Here is a 19,349-nt window from a genome sequence, read left to right as displayed (position 1 = left end):
GGGAAGACATCTCTGAAATGTGTGTAATTTTGCAAAGCTCATAGCTGAATGCAATTAGATTTTAATGGACTAGGAATAGAGAACTAGATTTATTTCCTTTAGAAATTATTTTATGAATTAATTTTAAATTCAGGTAAGAAAATAACCTGTTTCATACATAGTCTGATTTGGGGCAGGGGAAAACTTTGCAACTACAGTACCAATTATTTCCTTTCTCCAATATATCCAATGGCTGTTTGGTATATTTTCATTCCTAACACGATACTATCTAGAATGTGAATTTTCAAGAATTTGTGGCTTAAATTGGCAGCCTTTAGGAGAAAGTTGGGTTCCTCACCCTTTTTCTATTTAGCATTTAAAGGGTACATCTAGTTTTGAAGTGGGATGTTCCAAAATAAGCAGCTTTGAAGTATCTGATACAAGTCACTGATAGACTGCCCCATCACAGTCTCTTGCCTAGCATCTTCTTCAAATCATCAGTTCACTGTAGACATCAGTGATGGATCATTTGCAAGATACTCTTGAAGATCTCTTGTGATTGCCTGATCTGTTACTTGCTGTTTGTTTTAATTACCTTGTCTAGAAAAAGTGCATTTAATGTGCTGGTTTTGATTTGTTTCCATTTTAGATGGGAAAGAGGGAACTTCCAGTCCATCATTAGAAAGTACAAGTAGCGAGCTAAGCACCAGTACCTCAGGTATTAAGCCACAAAAGAAGTATTTCTTTGTCTTGTCAGTGTGCATGATGAAATATTTGTTTGACTACTTAATGTGAATTACTGCTCTATGCAGGACAGAATTAGAACTTTTCACTTCTCAGAGCTCCCATTTTTGGCTGACTTTTTTCTAATTAGAATACTATACATCTCTTCTGGAATAAGAAAATTAGATTTTTCTTGATATTTTTGGCTTGCAGGAAACAGTGTGCAATGTAGTGATGTGCAAACCATCAAAAAAAGCTAATAGACTGGTAGTCATGTAACCTAAAACATACTTAGGCATACTAAATTGATTTAATAGGTCCAATACTTAAGGCTTCTCCCTTTATCCATATTGAAGCAGTGCCCTAGCATTGCATCCACATTATGTAGCTGCTAAACAGTGTTACATTTGGATGAAATCCAAATTGAAAATTCTGACCAAATACTGAAATATTATGAAAAATTTTAACAAGATGTTTTTGTTGACCTCTACCCTAAAACTTCCTTTCAACTCTGCTCCTACAATTCTGTGTTGGATATGTGAAGCAATGTTATCTGATAGTGGTCAGTTATCTGGTGAAATGTTTTTTTGCATAATAATATACTGATTAATTCTGTTGTCTTGCAGAGGGAAGTACCAGTAATATGTCTGTCTCAAGTGATTTGGAAAGCAGGGTGAGACCGCATCAGCAAAACCCCCTCATTCCTATGATGCTTTCCCCACCAGAATCTCTGTTAGTTTCTTGTGTTTTGAGAGGAAACTTTGTAGAAGCCCATCAGGTGAGTTGCATGTATTTTGTGCAATTAAAAATCTAATTTGGTATTGATGTTTGTGGTTGTGATAGCCGATGAAATTCCTGCTTCTTCTGCATTAGCAAGCACAGGCCTGAAGCGTCTGTGTTTCAAGTGAAAGGGTCACTTCAGAGGTAGAAGCAAGTGAAAGGAATAAAGACATATCACACCAACATCCCAAGGATGCTGGGTGCTTTTTAACTTGTTACATTAAAATACTTTCTCTAAACCTGGGTAAAAATGTTTGATGAGAGCTGGCCAAGCTTAGTGTTTCAATTGAATGAAGAACACAAAGAGCTCATGTGAAGCCTCCTGCGAAAGCAGCATCTGAACTGCTTACTTTAGTCAGTGAATCAAAACCGTGATGTTGTGCCACTTGTAAGCTCGGCAAGAGCATGCAGTTGTTTTCCTTACCCAGAGTGGAGCAAACGTGGTGATTAGATTTATTTGAAGGAGATATGTCTTGAGGCTAAACTCATGGTATCAAGAACAGCCAGGAAGATTTGAAATCGATGGTCTGCACATTTGTAGTTCTTTGCTCCCTCACAGCTGTGCCTACCTTTCTCTGTGGTTTTTGGACTGGTGCTCTGAAAAAGCATCGTGAGGTGCATCAGTGATTGGATCCTCTGCAAAACCAGTGACCTGGCTGAGTTTCAGATAGTGATATCGGAGCAGTTACTAGCATTTAAGCATTGCATTAGCAGAAGGTTACTGCTCAACTCGTTAGTTGTGTTTGACATCAAGCATGCCACTTCATCTTTTCCCTCCTTTCAGAGCCAAAAGAAACATTTTGTTTTGCTTTTGTTACTTTGAATTTCAATATCGCTGATAAAGAGTTTAAGCTTGTTTTGTGTTCTGTTGTTGGCTTGATAATAGGAACATGCACAGCTGTGCTTATCTACTCTGCATTTAAATTTCTAGGATGTATTACTTGCTGAATAAGAATATGTTTAAAATAGTTTACTTTGGAGGCCCAAGTTGACATATTTCACTCGTTGCATAGTGTATTGAAATCATGAAGTCATTCTGAAAGGTGCAGTTTACAAAAATTAATTCAACTCTAGCCTTGCAGCAAATAATAGCTGAGTTTTATAACAAATAGTTGAAAAACGTCTCTAAGGTCCTGGGTTTTAGGTACTTAAAGGTCTCCAGAAGAACCCCTACCATTTCAGCCTGCTCTGACTGCAGGGACATTTTTCAGTTAAAGTATCTGTTTTATTTGAGTCCTTCATCTTCTCTAAATACCCCCAAAGCTCTTTGGCCTTTGAAAACTTCCTTTGATATGCTCCATAATTACATCTGTTGTTATTTTTGAAAGGTGGCTTTGATGTTTAATCTGAATACTTCACCTTGCTATGGTGAATTGGTTTTCATGGAGCGCTACCAAGAGGCGGTACGAGAAATGGCGAAAGTGGAGAACAATATTGAGAATCAAGCATCAGATGGTACTGGAGGCATCAGGAAATCTGGCAGTGGCCGTTCAACACTGCAAGCTATTGGGAATGCAGCAGCAGCTGGTAAGGACTGGGTTTTTTTGAGTTCTTCTCATAAATGCTGAGGGAGAAGTAGAAAACGGGAGAAGGCAATTTGAATACTGTCGTAATGAGTGAAACAATTGTTCAAAAGCGTAAGTGGTGATTCTTTGACCTCAAAGGAGACTAAGAATGCTGAGATTTGCTGTTGATGCCCAATTAGTTTTATCCATTCTGCAGTAATTGGTCTATGAAACAGGCCACCTATTGAATTATTTTCCTACAGGATTAGAGAATAATTTTCCATGACAGGATCAGAGATAAACATGCTGTTCAATTAGTGATTGTGTGTTTTCCTGACACATGTAGGTATGGTATTTTATACCATCTCTGATGTTACTGATAAATTGCTTGCAACTTCTGGAAGTCTTGCCCCTACTCTCCAAGAAAACTTCTGGATCAGCAACATCCAGCTGGAGCATACTGATCCTCTGTGGGAAGTCCTCGAGGACCTCAGTCCTTCAGCGATGGCAGCATTTGACCTAGCTTGTACTCAGTGCCATCTTTGGAAGACATGTAAACAGCTTTTGGAAACAGCAGAAAGAAGACTGTACAGCAGCCTTGAAACTCGGGGTAGGCTTTTGATTTTTGTGTTTATCAACATGGGCCGGGGAGCAGAAGGATGTCTCTCTGTGCTGTTATTTGTGATAACACCTGAGTCTTCATTAAATCTCATTTTGTACTTTCACATTAGTTTCTCCTTTTTCCACTCCTAACTTTTATTTTGTCTCCCTTTGCACAATGAATTTTCCAGGCCACCGACCCGACTTTGTTTTACTGCACTCTGAAGGTGTGAAGGGTTTTCCAGCAGTTCTCCAGCAAATAAGTAAAATTCTCAACTATTCCTGCACATCACAAGGGCAATCCAAGCCAGGTAGTATGCTTTGCTGATAATGTTTTCTGGTGAAACGTTCTTAAGTTCTTGCCTTTTGTTGCAATAGAAATTTGAACTTTCCATTTTTTTAGCTTAGTATTTAAAACAAAAAGCAGGAGGGGGAAATACCCAAACTCAATTGTGAATAAACTGAAGCACTTTGAATACTTAAGACTTTGGCAAGCTAGTTGTATTACAATACAATTTTGGTTCTATGGGCCTTCTGGGCAGAAATATTTCTGTCTTTATTGTAGTTGCTCTTTCTTTCTCCTTCTTTCTAGAGGTCTCAGATGAGAAATTAGGGAATCATTTTCGACGCAGTATTGTAGATCTTCTGCAAGCTTGCTACCCTGCCTTGACTGAAGAAAGTATTACTAATGAAATTGCTTTATCACAAAATCTGGATCAAATCCTAAAAGCACTGACACATGCTGAGCGTTCTGTGGGTGAGTTATTTTTGTGGTTGTAAAAACTAACAAATGGATCTAAATTTTTTTGTTTGGCCTGTCCAGACAACTGTAAATCTAGTAGTAATGCTCTTTGAAATATGCATAAATATATATTAAAAAAAATGATAAATGCAGAGTGTAAAATTTACCTGAATTCTTTACCTTCTGAGCATTTGTTTTCAGAGCTAAAATTGTGAATTTGCCAGAGAAGAAAGGAAAACATTGATGAGTACAATTGAGGTTGTTATTTGTCCTGGTTTTCTTCAGTCCTAACAGGAAATTGTTTAAGTGTATTTTAATCTGACATCTTGCAGATAATTAGGTGTATCCTCACTGGTACTTCTTTTTTTAACAAAAAAGAGATAAACTTATAAAACTATTGTAGCATAATAATACCTTCCAATTTTCATAGGGCTATGATAAAACATCTCATCCTTTTCTGAATAAGTCTTCCACAGTTGCTTTTTCTCAGAGCTCTTTTCATTACATAGCACTGGTGTGTTTTTGTGTGTTTTTTTTTTTCTCCATTCACCAAATTTAGAAATGGCATATAAGTGTTTTGAGTATTTTACAAGATATTTGTATGTTTAATAAACAAATTTAGGAGAGCTCTAAAGGTGAAATGTCATGGAGCACAAGGACTGGTCAACACTTGTGTTTTAGTATAAGCTTACGTGTTAATGACTAGATATATTTTAGGCCTGCCTTAATATATTTCAAACTTGTCAGAGGGATGGTTTCCAGTTTATATGAACCATTGATTTAGTCTGATGTGAAAATCTCTCTTGTTTTCAATAAAATTGTAATTCCCAGACTGAGATCTGTAATTGCAGGGGGGAAATTAGGCTAAAGCATTTCTCTCTGTTCTTTTTCTCTCTTTTCCTCCCCCGACCCCTCCCCTTCCCACCTTCCTTTTTGGCATTTAATACTTGACTTTTGGATGTATGTCTGTTCTCTTAACCAGACTCTAAAGGGAACCTGCTTGGCACCTTGGTGGAACAGGCCTCTCTCAAACCTATGGAGCTGGAGAAGCACCTGGTTTGGAGTCAAACACAGCTCCTGCTGAGAACTCTTGACCAGCATGTCCAATCCATGGCAGAGAGCAACACGCAGACAAACTTCATGAAGGCCTTCTTTGACTACATCGCTACACTGGCTGCCGTTGTGTTACGAAGCCTGAATGCAGACCTAGGTAAGGGGTTTCTGCTGGAAAGTCTGAGCCTAGGTGAATATATCAGACTGTGTAGTCTGACCTGATTCTGGAAGGTAATTGTGCAAAAAAATGGTTCCTTGCCAAATGTGCCAACTACCTGTGCATACCTGGATCTTTTGATTTCAACTGATTATTGCACTGCTTTTAAAATTTTATTTCTTAACACTTAGGCCACCCACAGCTAAGATAAAAATAGCTGATGGCAGTAGGAAAACAAGAACAGAAATGTTAACTACTGACCCAGATTTGGCACTTTGTTTAGACAAAACAAACAACCCCTTACCTCCAAAAATTCTGATCACTACATGTTCACTAGGTGAGAGTGATTTTTAGATCCAGTGGATCAGCATGCTGTGCACTTTTGAGCTCCCTTAGAGACAACCAGTGCCCTGCTGTTCCACAGGGATAAGAAGAGAGTGTGCAGAAAGCAATGCAGAGGTAGCTAGGCAGAATTTTTTAATAGAATCAGCAGATAGTGGTGATCCATGAAAAGAAATGCATCATCAGCACATAAAGCTGTCAGAAGAACAGAACAGTTCACTGTGCTAGGAGAAAAAAACACTTGTCTGTTTTTTAAAGTTGACACTAATTGAGCTGCACTAATGTAAAATACCACAATACTGATTTCAGAGAATACCTTCCCATGAGGATAAGAAAAAAAGGGGAAAGATCTCTCTTCATATGTGCTGACTCGGCTCTGGTCACTACCAGACCAACTGTAACTTCTGTATGAACACGATTCAGTCCTCATTGACTAACTACCACAGCCAAAAATGCACAATATTGAAGGGCTGAGTGAGTTTTGGGGAAGTTTTATTGTACTGAAAGATAAAAGATAAACTGATGAGATTCTCAACAGTTACTCGACATAACTCAGTAGTGGATACAAAGGCTTTTCAGCAATATTAGCCAAGGTTTCACTTCTTTTGTAAAAGTAGCTGTACGTCTGCGAGTTCCCTCTGCTTTTGCTCACTTTGACTTGAATAGAGCACGGATTCCCTAAACTACATCCAGAGACTCCTCAGAAACTAAAACTTCACATTTTCTGTCTCTCACTACAAATACATGTTTTGGTGAAAGTTTTGAAGTAGAGTTGCTAAGCTGTTTGAATGTAGATCTTGCTTAAAGGCCAAACTCTCCACTCCACTGGTTTTAGTAATAGGTCCAGTGAACTATGAGCCAGTGGTGCCAAGTTTGTGAAGCATATCATAATCACAAATGCCTTGCAACTTACTCTAGATTTTACCACACTAATGTGAATGTGGACCTCTGTGGATTTAGTCAGTTTTCAGACTCAGGCTCTTAAAATTTGTGTTCCTGAAATAAGACTTGGTGTATTCAGTGTTTGTATTATAAAAATGTTCTGATTTTTTTTTTAAAGATACATCTGCAGAAGTGAAAGTGGGGAACCCTTTCATCTTGTTGCAACAGAGTCCATCTCAGCTGCTCTCCCAACTTGTGTTTGAGAGACAGGTTCATCCTGAGAGGTTGGTGCTTTTCAAGTTATATACTTCTCTAGGTTATTTTGGTGTTTGTGACTTTGGACCTCAGCCAGGATTAAATTCTCCTCTGGCTACTTAGCACAGGCAGTACAGCCTTCTGTGTCACACCAGCTGATCACTTAATGCTGCAAGGATTGGTGCACAGGGAGGAGCTTAGTCAGTGGCTTCTCTACCAACCTGAAGATTTTTGAGAAACTTCTGGCTCTCTTTTTTTAACAATTACTGTCTTTTGTGAAGAGAGAGTGCATTTGTGTGCATTTTTTTTAACTGAATGTATGACAGTTCAGAGGAGTGGACTTCGAGCTTAGCAGTGTAATAAAATAGCTCAGTAGGGCTTATGAATACAGCTGGGCATCGTTCTTGCCCTGGTCAGTAGGTAAACTGGATAATCTAAGGTCCTTCCATTGCAAATTACTAAATTAGGCTGACACAGAAAGTGTCTGATTTGACAAAGTAGCTCTTAAAAAGATGAGCACTAATGGTGAACTGTTTTAGTACGTTGCATTTAGGTAAAAGTCAGTGTTTGAGGAGTAAGTTCCTTTTCTTTAGAGGAATGGCAGTGTAAGCTTTGAGTTATCGATGCCATGCTGTGTACATTTTTTTCATATTGCGTAAACAATAGCGTATGTAGCCTTCTCCTCTATGTACCTGTGAAGAATATTAGGGGGCTTGTATTCCCAAAAAATTTGGAAGATTTTATAAATGTGTAATTGTAAAGTAACTTTTATATGTGCTCGGTAAGCTGGTTCTGTTTTCAATCCTGCAGGCTTTCTTCTCTCTTGGCTAAAGAAGAGTTGAACTTGAATGTGCAGCAAATTATTGTTAATTGTTGCTGTGAACCATTGTCCTTGTGTAGTGCAAGGCAAAACAGCCAGGCAAAGTCTCTTCTGACAAACATCAGCAACTTATCACACCAGTGTGCCTACCACTGCCTGCCAGATGTTGAAATACCTATTCACAATTTTGCAGTGACCTCTGAGGATATTTCCACTCAGGCGCCACCCTCTGTGAATGACTTGAGCCAACATACACTCACTGCCACCTCCCTGGACTTCCTAAAGTCTCAGTCGAAGCTAATGGCCACAGTGGCATGTCTAACTGCATCTAATATACAGAAAATGCCCAAATCGAGTTTATCGTGGATGGAATTCCGGGGAAAACGGGAGGTGCCCTTAGGTTTGGAACAGATTTCCAGGGAGTGTGAGACATTGTTGAAGGAGTTCCCAATATTGGAACGATTTCTTTTTGCTATGTTTGAGCCACTTCAAAACCAGCAAGAGGATGGTAGCAGTTTGGCTACTGTCTTCTCTGGCAAGACATACATATCTCTGGTTCTCATAGGACTGCATTCCACCACAGCTGTTAAGGTATTATTGGGAGTCTTTGAACAAGCTCTTGCTGCAAAGGATTGGGACAGAGCTCTGAAGGTCTTGGATCTGTACAGTCAAGATGTGGAGGAGCTGGTCAGTGTGAAGGATGCTGTTCTGAGCTGTGCAACTGCTGAAGGTAAGAAGGATTAAGTCAGGCTTTTTTCCCTTCATCTTTTTTTTAATGAAGTATACAGCCTGGATCAGGAGGTGGAAACTAAAGTGGTAGTCCTTGGGCAAATCCAAACACAGAGCCTTTCCTTCATCCTAAGTTTGCTGTCTTTGGTGGTATAGTTTCTGTTTTGCAAATGTGAAAATCCTGACCAATTTAGTACAAGAGAACTGGAATGCATCTGTGGTGTTATTTTTACATGAAGAGCTGAATACATCAGGAGACATTAATCATAGTACTGTTAATGGAACATCTCTTACAGCAGTGTCATTGTCATACATGGATGATGTATCCTGTGAAAGGAGGTGCCTTTTGGAGTCTAAAGATAGTATCGCATGATAACTTTGGTTACTTCTCAAGAATCTGATGCTTGGGATGAGTCTCACATAGATTTTTTTTTTTTTTTTTTTTAAGGTCCTGTTTCTTTTGGTGTTGTGTCCCAGTGAGGATGAAGATTTTTTTATTTTCTGAATTATAGCAACTCTGTTTCAAACTAGTGGTTTGTTTCCTCCACAGATAAGGATGGTTGGCAATACTTGTTCCCAATAAAAAACGCAGCGTTGAGAAGTCGGCTGGCCCTGCGCTGTCTGGACAAATGGCCCCTTGATGCCTGTTTGGAAATCCTAGCTTATTGCATTTCTGATTTGGGCATAACTGATGACCTAAAAGGCAGTCTGCAGAGCAGGAAGAACGAACTCCATGTTTATCAAAAGGTACAAAGTCATTCTTCAAGTAACTAGTGAGATGAAATAGACAGCAGGGAACAGACATGCTTGCCCTTTGAAAAAGTTTTAGTCCTTGGTTCTTTTTTGATCATAATAGCTTTTCAACTCTTTAATCCAAAACAGCTCATGTATTTTCAGTGCTGTAGTATCCAGTTGACACTCTGCTTCCATCTTTCATAACTTTCCCACTTTCGTATTAGCGTTCAGATCTGCAAACATGATTAGATCTAAACATTTGTGTAAGGCCACTTTCTTGCAAAGTGTTTGTTTTTCCATTCTATACAAATGCTAGAGCCTCTGGAAGCTTTCCATGGCAATTCCTCATTTTATAAGATTGAGAGGTGCAGATGTACCCAGGCATGGTGTACAAGACTAGTGGTCCAGTTGCAGTCAGTTCTAAGTGGAGGGTTGTGCACATACCCAAGATCAGTCAGACTAGTTGACCTGGAATTCGGCACAAACTGAAAAGCCAAACAGAGCAAAAAAAGGAGTCATAAATCCCTGCTGAGCTATCTGGTGGTGGTTCTGCTAACTGACAGCTCAGTTGTCTCTCTGTTAGTGCTGGCAGTGTCTGCAGCATACGTGTACTTTCACATCTATAATTACTGTCATCTAGTCTTTTAAAAATCTTCCCTTATAAACAGGCTTTGTAGACTCATACCTCTGAGAAAACTGCGTGGTCTTTTTTGGAAAGCAAGTAGATTACACCATCCCAGAAAAGGGCTAGAGATAAACATGGGTCTCCTTTTTGACTTTTTTGTTTGTATGAAGCAGCTCTTGATGTGATTAGCTCAGCTGTTTTCTTAGACTTAGTGATTACTGTAGATAAAGCTTTTAAAATTTGTTCTACCCTAATATTAACTTTTTCAGATTTTGAATGTGCAAAATGAACCATTGTGGAATGACTGGCAGGATCTGAAAAAAGCCTGCACTGATGACCCTCAAGCAGTCATGAATATCATTCTGAAAGCAAAGGTTAGGCATCATCATGTGAATTTTGTTGAATTAGAATGCATTAAACTTTGAATAGATAAACTTGTTGAAATAGCATCTTAAAAGATTGATCAGCAGGGGTTACCTTGGGAGGAAGGATTCCTTTACTCAGTTCTGTGCTACAGAAACAAATACAGATCTGTGTATAATGTCAGGATTTACATGTAGTTAATAATCCTTAAGTTTAAGTCGTAACCCTTACCCTGACATACAACCTGTTCTTTTCTCTTAGAATTTTGAAGACATTAATAGTGTGGCTTTTGGCATAATACAGGCTTATTATAGAAATACTAATGCTCTAGATCTGGCTGACTTTAAAAATGTCTCTAAAAAGCCAACTTGCTTACAATGAGATGACAAGGTATTCTCAATGCAGTCTGTGACTGACAAAAATTACTATCGTCTTCCCCTTGTCAATGTAATTATTTACCTTTTGCATGTGGGAGAGGAGCCTAAGCTACAGAATTGCTTGTGAAGTTGATCAGAACGTTGGGAGAAATGGCTGTATCAGAGAAGGTAGAATTTATTCTTCTTTAATTTTTACTCTTTTTTTAAATTGTTTAGGATTATGAGTTGTGTGAAGAATGGGGGCACTTATATCCTGTCCCAAGAGAAGACTTGATCAACCTTCACCGTGAGCACCTTCTCCACTTACTGGAGATGGGAGATGTGGAAAAAGCATTGCAGGTAATATCAAGACTCTTTCAGCTTTACATCCGTAGGTCAAATAAGTTGAGAACTTTTTTTCTTGTCTTCTTTGTGTGCATTCTCATGGCCTTTTTGGTTTCTCCCTTAGGAGATGCTATTTGCTTAGATATGGTTGCAGGATCCTGGCTCTCCCCTGTTCTGCTTAAGTGAAAATCCTGCTTGGCAATCATTCTTGGACCTAATAGCACAATGTCACTTACATGGAAATACAAGGCCCCTTTTATCTGAAAAATCATAATGAAGCATTTCTGTGCTGCTTAAGCAGAGGAACCAGAAGTGAAACTAATATCAGGAATTGGTCAGTTGTGCTTCAGTGCCCAAATTAGCGAAGTGTGAATTCTTCTGGTTTTAATAATTCGGGAGCTGTTGCTAATAACAGAGAGCAAAAAATAAAATGCAGGCTCTTTCAGACTATGTAGGTTTGAAAATATTCTGGAAGCAAAGTGGAGATTCCTGATCACTACAACTTCTGTCCCATTCCTTGCTTCAATTGTTGCTTACTTTTATTAAACAAAATATTTTTTAAATTAATAGAGCAATAGGCAATGAGACACTTGTGCTAGTTAATTTGCTTGCTGGACCATCGTAGGGCAATAATCTGTCACGGACTGCCCGTTATAAAAGCCACTTTCCAGGAATGTAGTAGGGATTCACTGTATTTTGTTTCCTTTTGTAGCTTTTACAAAGAATTGAAGACCCTGGTATTTGCCTTGCCATCAGTGAACAGTCCCTTGACCAGCATCCGAACTTGGCAGCCTCTCACTTCTTGTCCGATTACCTCACAGCTCACTTCTATGCAAATCTGACAACAGCACGCCGTAGTGAAATCCAGGCACTCTATATGGGATCAAAAGTGAGTTAAACTCCTGCATTGTAGGATTAACGGCAATCTATAAATAATTCTATAATACATAATAGATACATAATATATAAAGTCTGTAGATTTTACCAGAGTATTGTCACCATATGAGATCTAAGGTCCTGAATCTTGGGATCCAAAGGAAAGTTAGAGATGTCTTAAAACTTCTCTTCCCCTTCTTCATCTCTGCAGTTCCTGTATCCAGATGTGGTTGTAGCTCCCAATATGAACAGAGCAGTTTTGTGTTTGAGCTGTAGGGAGTGGAGGAATGCGCAGACTAAAAGAGGGTGGGTGTGGAATAATATGAAGTTGTGGCGTTTGTCAGGACAGTTGCTGTCCTTGTCCCCAGTGAAAAAGAAAGCATCCTCAACTTGCTCTTTGTGTCAGTAACACCAGATGTCCCACATATGCCCACCTGTGTGGTGGATTTTGACGCTTATATGGCATGTTTCTCCCAAGTGCCTTCCAAAGGTAGACAGTATCACTCCTCTTTTTGGGATGGCCATTGCCTTTACAGAAGTCATACAGGTTCTGTGCTTGGCCTGGAAATAGATAAATTAACCAGTAGGTTACCTTAGTCGAATGCATTACATGCAAACAAAACGCAGTGCTTTTGGTAATGTTGGTTTTGTTGTAGAACTACAAATAGCGGCTTGCTTCAGTGTTTGCCACAAGAGTATTTTGCTGGGCTTCTTGTTTCCTTACTTGTCCCTCTTCGAAGACATGATTTAATTTGGGAAGTGTCCATATTTAGGAGAATTGCTTTTAATTTCTCCTCTCAATGTTTCTTCAAATGGTGGAAGGATAACGATTGAGCTAATATTCTTTTTATAAACTTATTTTAATAAGAGGATGTGCTCAACCCTGTTGCAACATATTTGTCACAGGGTGACAAAACGCTTTCCACCCTTCAGCTGAGGTAGTGTTTTATAGAATGAGAAAGTGGATACTAAGTAATTTCTGCAAATCCCCTCAATAACTCTGTAACAGAAGTAGTAATAGGTCTGTGAAGTCTCACCTCCGTTTTTTTGGTCTCTCTACTTTATTCCATTCTCTGCATAAGCTACTGTGGTAGTTTCTTGTCTTTAATCTCACAAACACAGATTTGAAGGTGTATAATTTTAACATACACTTTTTTCCTTGTCCCTCAGGTGCTGCTGACTCTGCCTGAGCTTTCCCGTGTTAACTACTTCCACCTCTCCTCCAGGCCTCTGCTCATGCTGGAACAGCTCCTCATGAATATGAAGGTGGACTGGGTAGCTGTAGCTGTGCAGACACTGCACCAGCTCTTAGCTGGACAGGAAATTGGCTTTACTGTAGAAGACATGGACAATTTGCTCTCCAAGTATGCAGAAAAAGCTCTCAACTTCCCCTTTTCATTAAAGGAAAAGAGATCAGGTGACTTTCCATGAGAATGCTGTTTTTCACTTGGGAAAGAAGGGCCAATTTCCCCCCAGCATCTTTTCACCAATTGTGCCACAACGTTTTTAGATGGGTGCCTTCAGTCTCCCTCTAGCCCAGAACGTGTTCATAGCCTTTCTTGTAAATAGATGTTCTCAAGGACCAGTAGCTTCAGAAGTTTCTAGGGCTCTCCTCTGTTGCTCCTTTCTGGGGGTTTCTTTTCTTACATGATACTGTTCAATTTTATTTCATTCCTGTTTAAGATAAAGTCACTGATGACTTAAGCAATTCTAAAACTGCAGCCAACTGCATCTTTCCTGAAACAGAATGGGAATTTAATCTTCCATAGTCTTTTCTCCTACCAGAGTGCTGTTCCTTTTTTCATATAAAAGACATTTAAACTTGTAGTTCTACTTAACATTCTCAGCACGGTTCTCCTTTCTGGTTTGCAAATCCCTACTTATCCATGTTGTGTCCAATTCTGCATTTGGCTCTCTCAGTGTTTTAGAACTGGAACAGCAGAGGGTGCTGCAGATCAAGTCCAGTGCTTTTGTTTCACTGTATTAAAAGCACATGGTGTGTGTACCTAGCTGTATCTATTTATACCTACATATATGTTACCAACTTGCTTTATGCCAGTTTCCAAATATTGACTTTGTTTCATGATTTAAATATGCTGCTTTTGCTAACATAAAAGCATTAGAATTCTCTATCTCTTCCTGCCAAATGACCTATAACTTCAAGTATGTGCCTTCCACTGCAATGTGAAGCATGATGCCATAAGCATCTGGTGCCAACTAATTGTCTTCACGTCTGATATTTACTCTCTGCTGTGTTATTCCCGTGCCTATCAGTAGTCCATTGCTTTGATAAAGATCCCTTTCTCTGTTTTAGGTCATCACATTTTATATAGTTTTGCATTGTGGTCTAATTTTAATGAAAACATAGTAATTTGTAATTACATAGCTAGTCCCATTTTGTGATGACATTTTTGCATACTCCTGTGAATGGATTCCTCTAATCTTTATAAAAACAGGTATATGCATGGCCAGTATTGTTACCTGATTTTTATGTTTATTTCTTCCCTTTGTCCTAGATTCTCTGATACGTATCCAGGAAAGTCTTAATCAGGTATCAGAGTGTGAATCACTGTCTAAATCAGGGTCATCAGAACTATCTCCTGTCAGCTTTACTGGTAAGGTGAAGACATTGGTGCCATTTTCTTTCAACATGTTCTTACTTGTTTTATCCCCTACCCCACCGCTTAATAATAACCTGGGTCACATTTAATGCAGGTTAGTCGGTCTCCATAGTTGGGTGCTTTGGGCTCAATTAAAAGAAAATTTAAAGGGGAACACGTAGTGTATGGCTTTGTTTTGATTTTTGGTAGGTATCTACAAAATATCTGAAAAATCAGCACAAAACCTTTCGAGACCCTACAGAAAAAAACAAGTCTGAACAGACCATAGGAAACAGGACTACATCTGCAGGAAAAAAAAAAAAAAATTACCTCTCTGGCACAGCTAGGTTGCTAGTGGATTAATGGTGCTGCAGGTTAATCTTCGAAGTCTTAACTTCTGTACTTTCTCTCTTCATATATAGGCAGAGCTTGTCTGGAAGCCCATCACTGTGCTACTTCTCCCTATCTTCCTTTCTGTGCTCAGCCACTCTTTTTTTTCTTCTGGATCTTAACTTTTTTACAGTAGGAATCTCATTCGTGTTGTATTTTTTAAGTCATGCTTTTGGTCCTTGAATTTATATTTTTTTCTAGGATCCCTCTTGTGATCTGAGGAAAATAGCATACCTTGTATTGTCTGAGAGGCTCCACTCACAGTCCTCAAACACAAATAAATAGAAACAAAATAATTTAAGCCAAAACAACTAAAGAATATTTGTGGCTTAAAAACAACCACAAATTCTTCTATAGGTTCTGTTCAACATCTGAAGCTCGAGTTGCACTCTTTGGAGGATATATATTGTAAGATGCACAGTCTTTGCTCTCAGTGAATGACTAGCAAGGGATATCCTCAGACCTCCAAGGCTGGTGATTCACAGCAAGTGATGGGCCTGAACTAGAGCTGCACAGTGATATCCTGATGTGCAGTGTAGGGTGTCTGACCTGTTCTCTGGTTCTCCATCCTGAACTGAAGACTCTTCTTGCTCTGCCTACATGAAGTGATACCATTGTCTTGGATTGGGCTGTGTAGCTCTTTATTTTTTCTTGGAATGGTCAGCTGAATATCTACATTTTGTTACAAAACTTGAATACGTTGTCCTCTAATGTTGCAATCCATTATCTACTTAGATGAGCATGAGTTAGTTTTATTGGAATGAAGGGTTTTTTTCTTTTTTAGTTGAGTATTCATGTATAAGGAAGGTGGCTTGTTGGGCTGCAATGACATGTTGAACTTTTTAATTAGCCTGTAGTGTAACTAGCTCACATGATATAAACTAAAAGTCTGTCTAATACTGTAAACTTGATTCAACGAGTATTTCATTGGCCAGGTCAAAGACTGAAACTCTTGCCTCTTTGAACTGATTTCCCCCCAGTAGATTGTAAAGGGGACCAGAACAGGGAGCGATATGCTGTTGCTAGCCATACCACAGCTCTCCTGAGATAACACAGAAGTCTCAGTCTTCAGGAATGTCAACACTGGGTATCTTTAACATTGTATTTTATGCTATATTGCTTTTTGGTATCCATATATATCAGGGTATTTTTTTTGCTTCTTCCTCTAAGTCACTGCTTATGATAAAAGAACAATGATGACAGGTTGTCTTACACTTCTCTAATTGTTATGGTAAAGGTCTATTAATAACTATGTACTCTTGCTTATCAGTATTGAAGTAATGTAGGTATACAATCTTGCAATTTTAGCCTAAAGCATATATATTCCTTAGACAATGTTATTCTGCCATGCCTTTTTGAAAGATAATAGTAGTCTTCTTGTGAGCCAGAAAGATCTTACAGCCTCAGTAAGTCCGTAGTGTTTTCTGGTATTCAAGACTCCATTAAACAGCTTAAATCCTGTTTCATGTTTTTCTGCGCCTGGCCCTTCTTAAGGTGTCGCTATATCTGCAAGTCCCAGAGACAGAAGTCTGAAGCAGAATTTGTTTCCTCAAGAATTTGTGCCTCCTGAGAAGCCGCCACCAAAGCAGCAATGGATACCTGATGACACTGAAATGATATGTATGGTTTGCAAAACTGAACGCTTTACTATGGTAAGGAGGAAAAAATGAAGTACAGATATTCCTAGAACTGTGACCTTAATATGAGCACTTGATCGTGGTCTGTTTCCTAGATACTTTAGCAAGTTTGTTTGCATCAGTGTGGGCGTGACAAGACCGCCAGTCCTTTGATATTTAACAATTAGTTTCTATTTAGTGTAGTTGAGAAGACCTTGCAGAGTGCTGTGAAGTAATAGAGCCTTAAGAGAAAATCTGGTCATCAGAGAGGAGACGACTGAGATCTCAAAAATGTGTAATAATAGCAGTATTAATATTCCAAAAGGCTGTCTTGTTAACTGTGCTGGTAAGAAATAACATGAGCATCATCTAATTCAGATTACCAATGTAGAAAATGTAATATTTGCTGTTGGTTACAGTTTTCTAAAACCTGTTGTTTCATAGAGTAATTGAGCAACTGCACTGGTGCTCTAAGGGAGAAGATTAATTTTGAGTTTTGCAGATGTGCTGACAGTCTGTTATCTTCTATTGCTTAGAAACAATACTTTGTTCTCAAATTATCTATTGCTTCTGAATTTGGAAATTACTAGGATGGTGTCAGAAAGACAGTCTACAGCTTCTGACTTTTCCAAGAGATGATCTATTAGCACTGTGATCAAAATTGGGACAATTTAAGTAGTGGGAAAACCAAGACTAGAGCAAACATGTTTTAAATATCTGCCTCTGAGTTGTTTTAATTTTTTTCTTTGCCATGCCTTCTCTGGAAAGGAATTATAACAGTGAGAATCAGTTACTGTATAGTTCTGAAAAGCCTTATCATGCATGGTGTTTTCTCTCTTCAAATGGAGTAAGTTTACTCATAAGTGGAGGCAGGCACAGGAGGAGACTTCAGTAAATTCTTTCTGTTGCTCATCTGTGACCTCTCTTGCTTAGTTTAACAGGCGCCATCACTGCAGGCGCTGTGGCAGGCTGGTGTGCAGCTCCTGCTCCACCAAGAAAATGGCAGTAGAAGCTTGCCGAGAAAATCTATCTCGTGTATGTGATCAATGCTATAGCTACTACAACAGAGATCATCTGCCTGGCTTGATGCAAGACACAAGCATGTAAGTCCTTCCGTTCTAGTTCTCCTCAATTTCATGTACACAGCAGAGTACATTAATGGAATGGAAGAGAAGTAAACATTTGGGTTTATCTGGAGAACATAACATCAGCTTTTTGGCCTCCAACTGTTGGGATTTTCAGATTTGATAGGTGTGAGGATGTTCCTTATGCCCCAGGTTACTTTTCATATTAGAAAGAACACGAGAGAGCCAGGCAATAAAATCTTTAATTCTTTAAACATCAGTTGATCATTAAACCTAAGATTTGAATGCTTTGATGCAAAACATATTCAGCACAACTACAGTGTGACAAGGTTTCTTGCCGTTTACTTGACACTTAGATTAGTAGCACATGGACTAGCTCTGCTGAACATATCAGTGTTTTGATATTATTCCATAATCCCTTGATTACGACTCCTTAAACCTGTGGGTATTCAAAAGCACGTTCATGATTTAGGGGCAGTTTCAAAGCCTATCTAAAGGGACAGCTGTGATGATAGATTTACATTATGTGGTTGCTTTAAGCTGAGAATTGGACTGAAATTCATTGTGTGTATGTTAGGTCAGCTGGTGAAAATTGGATCTGAAGAGTTTTACTCTCTGTGACCCTGTCAAGCCTGCTGATACTGGTTTCAGCAGGCTTGTCAGGGTCACAGAGACTAAGGCTCACTCTTTTCAGCTGCACTTTCAGCTGCATTTCCTCATTTCCTAGCAAGCCTGCAGATAGCAGTATCTGCTGTGGCAGTATCAGCAGGCTTGCTAGGAAAAGAGGAATATTGTGCGGATCTGAAAAGGAACCTCTGAAAAAACAAGCAATCATTTCTAGCTAAACCAATTTGCGTCAGAATGGTTGTTTACACTGCCAGATTAAGTCAGTCTAGCAGTGAGCTTGAATGCCACCTGTCATGTTTTAATTGCCTCAGTGTCTGGATCTTTTTATACTTGCCCTTTCATATATCAAAACCAACTAAATCTTAAGATAAAAGACCTGGCTGCCAAAAACTGCATTTTAGCTCTGATGTACTCTGATACTGGGCAGTTCTTGTTCACAGTGTTTGCTTTTTTATGATGTATGCAACAGTACTATTCCTACAGAAGGTTATAAGAGCTAGTCACTTAGTGTAGTTGAAATACAACAGTGCAGAGGCAGGATCTTAGCTTTCCAGACAATAGGGGGTAGGGGCAGGGCAATGGACTGGAGGGGGCAGGGAGGGAGGGATGTTAGATTTTTTTACAAGACAGCGTTCTGAAAAGGCTAGCCATATTGATCTCTCTTTTAAAACTATGTTTTCCTCTGTGTGCTGAAGTAGGCATGATGTTTCTGTCATTTTATTACAGCAGAAAAGAAGATCGGGACCAAGTGGAAGGTAAGGAATGGAGTAATGTTAAACTTCAGGTGTTCTGTTGTTTTTTATTTTTTTGATTTAGAGTGCCTGATTAGTAGCAGTTAGAGATAGGAAGCTGATACATCTGGTTGCAGCCCAAGGGTGATCAAAACTTCAGTTACTAAATATCACTGATGGTTTTTGCATGTGCAGGCTGAAATTGAGCATTCTAAACTTCTTTGAATGGAAATTGAGATCTAGGAGAGATGTCTGAGTCAATATTGAACTTGCTGGATGGGGATTAAAAAAGGGTTCTGAAAAACAACGTTTGGAGGATGCACTTTGCATACTGGAAACGGTCAGTCAAAGGCCTGTGGTATGAGTAGGAATTAATTAGCTCACTACAGAGCTGTGCTGAGTGATCCCCTTTTTACAAACCATGATAGTACAA

The 19,349-nt window shown here is 39.0% G+C and overlaps 2 protein-coding genes across 6 annotated transcripts in view; both read left to right on the top strand.

The window, feature by feature from the left end:
* Nucleotides 1-19,349, top strand: part of TMEM229B (transmembrane protein 229B) — a 323,642-nt gene that overhangs the window by 122,603 nt on the left and 181,690 nt on the right. The window lies entirely within an intron of this gene.
* ZFYVE26 (zinc finger FYVE-type containing 26) overlaps nt 1-19,349 on the top strand; it is a 51,282-nt gene that overhangs the window by 16,412 nt on the left and 15,521 nt on the right. For all 5 annotated transcript variants that reach the window (XM_042790948.1, XM_042790949.1, XM_042790947.1 and 2 more), the window contains 18 exons: nt 629-697; nt 1,329-1,480; nt 2,811-3,009; nt 3,334-3,597; nt 3,779-3,898; nt 4,180-4,344; nt 5,312-5,539; nt 6,942-7,047; nt 7,829-8,568; nt 9,118-9,314; nt 10,197-10,301; nt 10,884-11,006; nt 11,704-11,880; nt 13,038-13,284; nt 14,384-14,482; nt 16,352-16,509; nt 17,407-17,576; nt 18,912-18,940. In XM_042790948.1, the coding sequence (XP_042646882.1) occupies nt 629-697; nt 1,329-1,480; nt 2,811-3,009; nt 3,334-3,597; nt 3,779-3,898; nt 4,180-4,344; nt 5,312-5,539; nt 6,942-7,047; nt 7,829-8,568; nt 9,118-9,314; nt 10,197-10,301; nt 10,884-11,006; nt 11,704-11,880; nt 13,038-13,284; nt 14,384-14,482; nt 16,352-16,509; nt 17,407-17,576; nt 18,912-18,940 (3,348 nt within the window). The remainder of the gene's footprint in view (nt 1-628; nt 698-1,328; nt 1,481-2,810; nt 3,010-3,333; nt 3,598-3,778; nt 3,899-4,179; nt 4,345-5,311; nt 5,540-6,941; nt 7,048-7,828; nt 8,569-9,117; nt 9,315-10,196; nt 10,302-10,883; nt 11,007-11,703; nt 11,881-13,037; nt 13,285-14,383; nt 14,483-16,351; nt 16,510-17,406; nt 17,577-18,911; nt 18,941-19,349) is intronic.

The sequence above is a fragment of the Tyto alba genome, unplaced genomic scaffold (genome assembly GCF_018691265.1).
Source record: "Tyto alba isolate M040663 unplaced genomic scaffold, T.alba_DEE_v4.0 Super-Scaffold_18, whole genome shotgun sequence".
Lineage (NCBI taxonomy): Eukaryota > Metazoa > Chordata > Aves > Strigiformes > Tytonidae > Tyto > Tyto alba.
Note: the sequence above shows the minus strand (reverse complement) of the source record. Positions and strands in the feature narration are given on the sequence as shown.